Source organism: Nematolebias whitei, chromosome 6 (assembly GCF_014905685.2).
Source record: "Nematolebias whitei isolate Nwh7 chromosome 6, NemWhi1, whole genome shotgun sequence".
Classification (NCBI taxonomy): domain Eukaryota; kingdom Metazoa; phylum Chordata; class Actinopteri; order Cyprinodontiformes; family Rivulidae; genus Nematolebias; species Nematolebias whitei.
Window position 1 is genome coordinate 20,855,438 of NC_056503.1, and position 10,927 is coordinate 20,866,364.

Here is a 10,927-nt window from a genome sequence, read left to right on the forward strand (position 1 = left end):
ATATACATTTTTTTTTTTTTTAATGTGGTTCCAGAAAAAAGGAAAGATTCATCTCGACAAATAAAATTTGCAATGACTGGTAAATATTAAAAGAAAAAAAAACAGAAAACAAAAAGGAAAATAATAAATCTTAGCAGGAAATACATAAATAAGCATTGCCTACCTGCATCTTTTCCAGCATTTCGAAGAATTCTGCTGACTGAAAGAGACATGGGAACAAGATCAGAAAACTAGAACAACAGATTGAACATGACCAAACTCTGAGCAGCAGAGCAACACTAACTACTCACAATACATGCAAATTTAGTCAGGACAAGCGCTGAGTCATTTGCTTTTTTCACTGCTTTGAATGAGACATTCTGCTGGTGTCGCAGAGCAGAGAAACCCAAACGTCTAAATTTAAAGGTCCAACTCTGATAACAGCTGAGCTGCAACTCGCCGTGTACAGTTCTTCAACTTTGCAGCGTCAGGAGGGCAGGGAAGGGCTCTCACACCCATGTACACATTCTGATAAGGAACCACTTCCTTCTGACACCAACACCCTCCCCCACCTTACCCGCCTCACCCAAACGCATGCTCACACAAACACAAGCATGCCTGAATGCTTTTGCACAATTTTATCCCCGGGGCTTCCACCTTGCCACACAAAACAAGTTGTGAAGGTGATAATGGCTTCCTTTTGCTCAGACTGCAGCACTCATGGCAGGTAAAGGCAATGTTTGCACATTAGTCTACAAGGGCGTGCACGTGTGCACACTCGCACATTGTAAATGTCCTTCCTTAATGCCAAATTTACCGTTATGGTAAAAAATAACACCAGGAATGCATGAAAACTTGGAGAAAGGCGTTCTTAAGACAACAGACGAGCTGACCTCGTCTTCTCTTTGCTCTGAATGTGACATCAGCAAAATTTTAAGAATTGCGTAAAAACTAGAGAAATGTCATTTCCTGTGAAAATGTAGTGTGAATGCTTATTTCTAAATTATTTTTGCTGAAAGCTGCTAAGAAGCTGAAACCATCTGAAAAGTTTTAATCTCTAAACTGTTATTGATAAGTGAATTTGAACAGCTGACATTTCCTGAAAGCAGCATGAAAACAGCTGAAATGTGGCAGAAAAAGGCAGAATAAGCTAAAATATGTAGAGAGGGGCTGAATAGGTTACAAAAAATTTTGCATTAGCAAAAAAAACTGTAAAAATGAGCAGAAAATGTTTAAATTAGCAGAAAGAGGCTGGGGGAAAAGCACAAACATTAAAAATTATTTGAAAGAATTAAATAAGATGGAAATTAGCTAAAATAATTACAGATAAAATTAGCAGAAAAATACCTAATATTCATTCAACTTTTATTTATACAGGTTTGTCTTATTGAGCCTCATTTACAAGAGAGACCTGATCGAGATACCTAATAAGTAGGAGCTTTTTAGCAGAAAGAAGTCAAAAGGAGCATAAAAAGCTGGACTTAGCTAAAAAAAAAAAGCTTAAATGAGCAGAAAGAAGCTGAAAAGTCAGATTCAGAACAAAATCTGAAATGAGCAGTAAAGGTTTAAAACAGATTGTGAAGGATGTGAAAAGAGCACCATTCATTTTCAAGAAGAAAAACATGCCCAAAAAGCTAAATATTTTAAAAAGTAAAATTAGCACAAACAATAAAAGTCACAGAAGGAATATCCTGAATGAGCTGAACGTTTTGATTCATGAATTGTTGAAACAGAATAAGAATTGCAGAACGAGTAACGTGCTAAAAAAATCATACGGAAGAAGAACAGACCTCAAAACCGAGACAGATTCAAAAACATTCACTCAATAAAAAGGTCTAGAAATAAGTTTTGTTTGAAAATTACCACCACCTGCAGTGCTAACACACACACACACACACACACACACACACACACACACACACACACACACACACACACACACACTCACGCTTATCAAAGAGTTAATATTAACTCATGAAAGGTGCTTTAAGCTGATACAGAGCTGTGACTGGACCTGTAGAGTCAACAGACAGCCAGATCAACACCTGCTTCACCAACCTTAGACACTTCAGTCGTCTGTGTTTGTCTTTCTACACCCTGTCAGAAAATACCTGGAGGTCCTTCACAAACAAAAGGCAAAAATGTGTCACTTTAGTTTTTTTATTATTAAATCTGCTGCTGAGGACTGTACCTGTTGGTGCAGCTTGTCCCAGGAGTATTCTCTGAGGATTCTGTGAGAGCAGACATTGCTCTCAGTTTTCAGCAGACGAAACATGGACGACAGAATCTGTATTTATACCTCTCTGTCAATCTGAATGATGCCTAAAACATCTCGCTTTGTCTCCTTTGGGTAATATTTGAGTCTCATCATGCTAATTTGCCCTCTAGTCTTACTTTTCAGTCAATCATCCACACTCCTGTCTTTTCTTTCTCCTTTTCTCTCCAGCATCTTTAGTCTCCCATGGCAACCTGAAGAGGATTTTTCTCAGGCGGCCAGCAAAATAAACAGGCAGCCTGCCTGACTGATCGACTGACACACTCTTTGGTTGATCAAATTCACACATATTCATGTTAGGTCATGAACAAATTGGCCACAAATTTAGAGAAACACTAAAACGTCACAGAGCGGGACACGGATCTGCACATCTTACCAAGATTTATGTAGAACGAGGAGAATCTAGCTTCATTAGACATGCAAATTTAAAGAGAAAATCTTGGGAGGAATCAAAAAGATGTCTCTTCTTTTATCCAGAAAACTTGCATTATATTTCTAGTTTAGAATGTGTTGCATCAGTTTGCAACCATCCCAGAAACTCAAAACTATACAAGCAGTATGCCAATGTCTCGTGGGGGCATGGGCATCAGAAGCATCTGTAATGTGGGGGGGACACTAGTGTGTGTGCACCAATGTGCAAAAGATTGTACACTAGTTTACAAAAAAGCAACATTTCATCTAGATTTCCTTACTTTAATTCCATTTAAAGCATGTTTCTCACCAAGTTTGTGTAAATTCAGCTGTTTTAAAAGCATTTTAACTTTAATACACTTTAATACAGAGCGTCAGGTCGGCACTATTGTGTTTATAGAGAAATAAAAACATTGCCACTGGACTTTTTTACTTGTGTTCAACACTACTCATTTAAATGATGTTTCTCATGAAGCTTGAGGACAATAAGGTGTGGGGGTTTAAAGACATTTCAACTTTAATGCACCTGAACACACAGCGTCTCTTACACCTGCAGCGTCTTACAGCGTCACAGTTACTGCTAAGCTAACATGCTACAGACGTAGCGCTGCACTTCTCTCAAACATCCTGCTAACATGAATATATGTTTATGATCAACCCCCTTGTCAACAACTGCCCGCACTAAGCTTGCTAAACTGGCGAGCGTGCAACACAGAGGTGTCTCCATCTCCTCCACCTGTGCTTATTTTCTGCTGAGGCAGGAGGAGACGTAGGAGAAACAGTGCTGCTGCTGGAAGCTGGAGAGTTGGAGGTAACCAGGAAAACCTGGAGTGGAATTTTAGTGGCTTGATTATCCTCCTATTAATCAAGTGGAATGGATTCAGTCACGAAGAAAGAGAAACTGCACCGACAGAACTAATGTTTTATAGTAGGGGGGGGGGTCCAAATGAATGTATTTTGAATGCGGGGGGGACCCTTCACATATAATGGTTGCGACGCCTATGTGTGGGGGTGAGCTGGAATACATTTTGGGTGTGCTAGTGGTGCTGCAGGTGCACCCAGCTCAGTGACATATATACTAGAATATGTCATTGGCCCAGCTCTTCTTGAAGGTGGGTCTAATGTTACCTGCCCACTTTGCAGTGATTCAATGGACCGACTCCCCTCTCACCATTGGTTACTTTCAAAGTAACAAACAAATCAAAAAGCCGCAACATGAATGTAACTTGTAATGCAACACGTTACATAAATGTAGTGTAGTAGAAAGTACAGATACTTGATGTAAAATGTAGTGAAGTAAAAGTATAAAGTACCCACATTTAACTCTACTTAAGTAAAGTACAGATACACGAAAAATGTACTTAAGTACAGTGACGAAGTATTTGTACTTAGTTACATCCCACCACTGCGTGTATTTCACACTGGCTCTTATATGAGCTTTGGCTAGGGTAGGTGGCAGTTAAAGAATAAAAATAAAACAAGAGCAGTATAAATAACTGGATGTCTTGCACTCCTAAATATTGTCACACAAAGGTTTTATTCTACTCTGTCGGAGTCATAGAAAAAGACATAATTAGTTTTACTAATTTAAAAGGACAAACTTTGTATGGCTTTCTTGTCTCCAAGGCAGATTAACGTCTGTCTGGCGAGCTAACAGCCACCAGTGTTCAGCTGACCGAACTGACCCAAAGCTGGAGGGAGGGGGTGTAGAATACTGATATTGTTTATTACTAACGTCTTTGTTTTTCCAATTCAATTCAATTCAAAAATGGTTTATTCATATCAAAGGGAAATTGAATGTTGTTGTAACTCATCATCCTGGTTTCATTCAAAGTAGTTCTAGATGCTGATGGCGATGGACAGGAAGGATCTCCTACAGCAGTCCATCCCACAGCGGATCCGAAGAACCTGGGTGCAGATGCCAATCCGTTCACCCAGACGCAGTGGACCTCTTCGTCCTCCTGGGCAGCAGGACTGCCTGTGAATGATGGGTAGAGCTCTCCTCAAAGTGATGGTTGCTTTTTACAGCAGCCTGTCAAGCCCCTCGCTGCCACGGACAGAGTTGCAGGTGTCAGGGGACGATCCTGGTCCTTTCGCTGTCACAAGCCCCATTTCCCTCCAGCTCCATCATCATCACTTTTATTGTCCCCTTAGGGAAATTTTCTTTGCAGCACGGTGGCGAGAAAATTAACACACACATAAACAATCCCACCACAAAATGGGCAAACAATTAAAAAAAACAAACAAAAAAAAAAGCTCCAGGATCTTGGCGGTCAGAAACTCGAGCACCGCCGCTATGTAGATAGTAATGCGTTGACGATGCCTCCTTTTCAACTCATTTGGGATTTGGGGCTGTAGATGAGGTATTTGAGCTTTTGAGATGTTAATTAGCTGCTCCCGGTTGTAAAAAAAAACAACAAAAAAAAACCTTGTTGTCATGGTTACACATCATAAATGTCCAAAAGTAACAAGGTTTCAGTAAAAATCCTTCCAGCTGCACAGCATCTGATACCAGAGGAAGTAATCAGACAAAAAAAGTGACTTACATCCAGAAATAAAAGAGAAATTAAAGTTTTTAAAGGTAATATCTCAGAATGAAAGTAACAGAGCTGCATGCAGAACCTTGAGTGGCACAATTCTAGAACTAATAGAGTTTTAACTGAGAAAGTATAATTACAACAACCCTGTTTTTGTCTTTTGGTTGAGAGTGATAACGTTTTAGTCAAAAATTAGTGGGGAAAAGCATAAGTTTGTACCCCCACTTTAAAAAACTGGGTCTGCAGCTGCTCCATGTGCTCCACTGAGCAGGTGATTATCATGAGCTAGGATTATTATAAATAAACACTAAGAATTAAGAAAAATGTTGGATGCTAAGCAGAAAATGCGTCTTTCTAAGTATAGCTTTTTGTGTCTCATTCATCCTGGAAATGCCATTCTGATGTTTAACTCTAAAACATTTACTAAATGTATAAAATATATGTAAAAATGTTAACGGTTAAACTAGTATTCTATTTTGTGCAACACAAACTTACCATAATGTCTTTTACACTGTATCACAGTGCTGGTCAACATTTAAATGGCTCATAAAAAACCCTGGTTTGACTTTGTTGCAGAACTCAAATTATAAATTGTTGAACATTTTTATCCACAAAAATCAGCCATCAATCATTTGTCACTAACAGAGTCGAGTCAGCGGCTTTAACCATACCTTTGTGACAACTTCTGCATGATCTTCTTCAGTCTTTTTCTCATGTGTTCTCATCGTCCCCTTTCCATTCACTCACACCTGATCTCTGTTGGGTCTAAACACTTAAAGCCCAAACAGGAAAGTCAGGAGCGGTGACTAACGGAGTGATTTAGAGCAGAACCAGTCAGTCCAGTGTGTTTCACCAACGCACAATACTTAGTCATTTATGTGCAACAAGGTTTATTTTTTTGCTGTGTCACCTGCATCACCTTACAAGAAGCTTTGTTATTAGTCATATTCATCACCAGAAAGTGTAAAATAAACTGAATTAAAAACTGAACAAATGCATTATAGGTAATGATGGAGGTGTCCCAGAAAAGTAAACATTTTTTAGGAATTGTATTAACTTGTAATTACTGAGGCATCACTGATGTTCAAGGTAAATGTAAATGAAAATGGCGTGTTTTCAGAACAGCCAGGTAATTTGTTTAGATGAAGACATAAAGTTAACAACAGGTTAGGATTTTGTCTTAGGCTACAACTGAAGTCCAACTCCTAACATCCTCCACCACTTTACTCCTGCCCCTACTTTTTGAACATTCGTGCTGAAGTGGAGGGATATATTTTTTTTAATGTCTGACAGCAAAGGGTGAGGGCTGTCTGGCTCATCAGAGATGTGCATGCATTAGTGCAGAAGAGGAATTAAATACTTTATCCAAAAACAAACAGTAATGAATGTTTGTAGTTTTGGAGAGGAGTGCTGTTCTGGACTGGAACTGAACAGGGAATCAAAGTAAACTTTAATGTTTTGGTGCAAGATATTCAAGTGGGAACTGAGGGCTTTTTCTTGTCTGGGGTGGTGCATAGTGACAAATCCTGGAGAGTGGAGGGAGAAGTTTCACCCATGACCAGGCACAATGGGGCTGGCCTTGGCCACCATAGATTAATTTTCGGCCCACCCAAAGAGCCACCCCAGTCTTTTGAGGAAACTATACTTTTAAGCAATTTAGAAACTACAAAGCATAGTGTCCTCAAAATGGTCAGTTTACATAAATATATGGTGGTGGCCATCTTGGATTTTGACACGGCAACCCAATTTTTGATTGTGACCTTTCTTACACGTAGATGTAACCACACACCAAAATGGAAGTCGGTACCTTACTTCTTTTTTAAGTTATCACGCAGATGGATGGAGGTATATCCAAACCTCTCTTTGCTGCGGGATGGAGGACAGCAGCAATCATTGATGATCAGGTCATAAAGAGGTGGTGATAAAGAGAACTAATGTTTACAAACCAAGGTCATAGGTTTGTTTCATACTGTGATTAGAAGACATTAAGCTTCACAATTTCTACACCAGACTGGCAGTGATTATAATTCCTTTTCCCATTAAACCTTTCTTTATCACAGCAGAATTGTGGGTTGCCATTTAATAATTACTAGAATTCAGGAGCATGCAAAGACAGAAAAACCTTCTGAATTGAAGCACGTTTCATAAATTCATGTCTAAATGTGGTATTTTTCCTGTCAGAACACATCCTCAGCCTCTTTTCTCCCCTCTGTGCAACCTGATTTGTGTTGTTTTTGTCGGATGCAGAAATGATGGCATGCTTCAAGGTCACCATGGTACACAAAGTGTCTGCTTCTTACCAAAGCCATTCTGTTCCCTGTGTATCACACTGCTGATTGACCCCCGTCTGTACAATGTAGCGCCTTTTATCATTCTGAGAAAAGAAAAAGCTTGAATCTTCAGCAGCAATAAAAGATGGGTGCACTCTAAGTAATAAATGCCTCGGAAACATCACTTCCAATAATCTTATTTCACAAGTAAAATCCTTTTCTTGAATGAGCAGCAGAGTAAAATGTCACGACAAGTCATCTTTAATCTGATTTCATTTAACCATAGGTACTCACGAGATAGATTTTTCTCCCTTTGGTGATGGAGTATTTTGATTAAAATTTTGTAATGAGAAAATCATCGATCTACAGAATGTACAGCAGAATGTACAGCACTTTGGTTGGCACTGTAGCTGTTTTAAGTGCTCTATAAATAGAATGGTATGGTATGGTGTAGTATGGTATGGTATGGGATCTGATGGTAAATCCTCAGACGTGTTTCTCAGAAGTGTGTCAGTCTACTTAACAGAACGATCCAATTGATTTTTCCCTTTTTTCACGACACAAATTTACTTTAGAAAAGAAGCTCAATACAAAAATTCCACCATGAAATGTAAAAACATCTATGTGGAGAAAGGAAATTAAAAAGGAGAGATTTTCTCTGAGAAACAGTTCTGTGCCTCTCTTACTAACTGGAGCCGAGGTAACGGCTCAATAAAAGTTAGGAAATAAAAAGGTGACTTTTAGAAAAAAAAAGAGAAAGTGTGGAATATGCAAAGGAACTGCTCACTGAATAAAAACAGTTTCTTGACGCTGCTCAAGAATCCAGGTAGATAAATCTTACAAGGTTAAATCAGGTCCTCTGGACAGATTCTTCTTTGTTGAAACGTTTCGTTTTTTATCCAAAAGACTTCTTCAGTCTGAAGATCTGCAACAAACTCAATCTTATAATAAATAGCGCCTTCTCATAGTGGATCAACCAGTTTGCTGGAGTCATCCAGAACTAGCTGTTCACATGATAAAGGAGGACCATCAGCCTATCAATTGGTCGTTAGTGTCCTTATGGTCACTGGCAATTGTTGTGAAATAAAATATATTTGTGTGCTTAATTCTTTAGTTTTATGTATTGGTGAAACTTATTTACTCTTCAACAAAATCTGTGTATAGCTGAAGAAGACAGGCATTTTCTGTCATCAGATCCTTTGTTTAAACTCAGCAGAAAATTGAGCACGATAGGGGGAGGTGAACAGAACTTTCTTGTTGATGTTATAGAGGTCTCACCCTCTGATTGGTTTAGAAAGCTGCGTTGCTATGGATACGAGGTTTTACGGCCGGCCAGGACTAATGGATACATTCCAGATGATAAGTTATATGACAGCTTGACCTCATATACAAACATGAAGAGTTTTCCTTAAAGCCTGTTGAGGCAGGGATGATGTTCTGATCAATGTTTAGTCTAATTGTTAGATTAAAATAACTAATACTTTGCAATCTAATGTTAGTTTAATATTTCTGATGTATTAGTATGAAAATTAGAGGTTGCAAGGAGTAGTTAGTGTATTTTGAGGAATAGGACAGATTGAACTTTCTTTGTTCTGATTATCTGAAACTGTTCAATAGGATGCTGCAGTCAAGAGTTATTTAGTGAGTTTTATTGTCTGCATTAAACATGGTTTAACACTCTGGTGAAGTTTGCTTCAGTTTTCATATATATAAAGTAAGTATCTAGGATGAACATTTTTAATTAGATAAAAGTTGTGATTATATAGTTGAAGAAAGACATGCACACTTAATAAAAACGACATTGATATGTTTCATAGGAAAATATGAAACTCCAACAACACTTAGAAGAAAAACTGTGAAAGTTAGACAAAGGAACATTTTGGGGGAGGTTGTAAGTTCTGTGTTGCTCCAAACGGGGCAGAACCACAGCCAGGTTATAAAAGCATGAAGCATCTCCCCCCTCGGCAGAGAAACAGAACCGCCCAGAGCAGATCAGAATCATGCAGCACGAGCTGCAAACAACTGTGCAGGTCGTATTGGTCAGAATGAATGCGAATTCATTTAATCCATTCACTTCATCACTTTTATTTTATTTTTGCAATAATTACTAACCAAAATTGTATTCCTAAAAATGTATCTTGTGACTATTATCTATTAAATATACGTGTGAACTTGAAATAGCGACTCTGTCCTATTTTTAGTGTAACTTAGTTTTTCCTTCCTTGGTCCTGTACAACAAGCCATAACAACGAACTCGGGCGGAGCGAAGACGCAAATCAACACTATTCACAAAGGGCTGAGCAATACTAGTAATAAGAGCATTGTAAGAGAATGTCAATTTGACACAGAGGCCTTTGCCCCAGTTTAAAAATGGGCAGGTTCTCTTCACAAAGTTGGCTTCTTTGGCCCCATTTACATGTACATGGCGGGGCGGGGGGGGGGGGGGGGACTTGTTTTTTTTGGGATGTTGATTCGAAGGAAAAAAATCACGTTGACACAGAGCACATTGGATGTTTACATGTAACCATAGCACCCCCCCCCCTCCTCCAAGTCTACTGTAGTTACCATGCCAGGTCATTATTTGTCACTGTGAATCTTGTACATTCACCTAATGCGCATATGCGCTTCATGGGACTGCTCTCAATAAATGATTTAACCTTTTTGTTGCTCTCAGTAAAGACTTTCCTCTGGTCTGAAAGCCCAGTAACAACAAAACCACTTTATCTAACGGCACGACACCAGTCGCTGAGCAAACCAGCACTGACGAGAATGATGTCTGGCTTCCTACTCTGGTGATAATCAGTAGCCATCAAGCAATTCTACAGGAGGTAAATCAATGTTCTGGATAATGTTTGCTTGTTTGGTCACAAAAAAAACAACTGAGTTTTTATTTTTATTTTTCCTGGGAGGAGAGACTAACCTCCCACCAGTGGCAAACCAGTTCTGAACAAGCATACACCTCGGTCCGAAGCTCGGCTGTACAAGAGGGCCTTGAAGAAAGATGTTGGAGCAACTATTCACTTAAAATTCCCTTCAGTTCTTTTTCCCCAAATCCATTCAATGTTTTAAGCTACATTAAGCAGAGTGACACCCTGTATAAGCCAGATAAACAACATGGCGCCAGTGTCCAGGATGACAACAGAAAAAGGGTCCAGTTCATAATGTAGTTTACAGTTCGGTTAAAGTGTTTGTAATAGTGTGTTCAGTTTTCTTATCTGTGTTTGTGTGACATACAGTTTGTGGTGTTGAATAACTAAATCAGAAATAAACGTGATGTCTTCATTTTCAACTTTAATAACATGCAATATGTTTCACATCGACAAAGTTTAAATCACATAACTTGAATTACATAATGTCCAGACAGCTTCATATAGCTCAAAGAGCTTCATTACATCTCCCAAAACTAACAGAAATACTGTTCAACATCCATCCACCATCCATCCATCCATCCATCC

At 38.9% G+C, this 10,927-nt stretch overlaps 1 protein-coding gene across 1 annotated transcript in view; it reads right to left on the reverse strand.

The window, feature by feature from the left end:
• The window catches only part of rap1gap2a (RAP1 GTPase activating protein 2a), a 97,505-nt gene that overhangs the window by 18,373 nt on the left and 68,205 nt on the right, over positions 1-10,927 (reverse strand). The window contains exon 3 of the mRNA XM_037677438.1: positions 164-199. Within this exon, the coding sequence (XP_037533366.1) occupies positions 164-199 (36 nt within the window). The remainder of the gene's footprint in view (positions 1-163; positions 200-10,927) is intronic.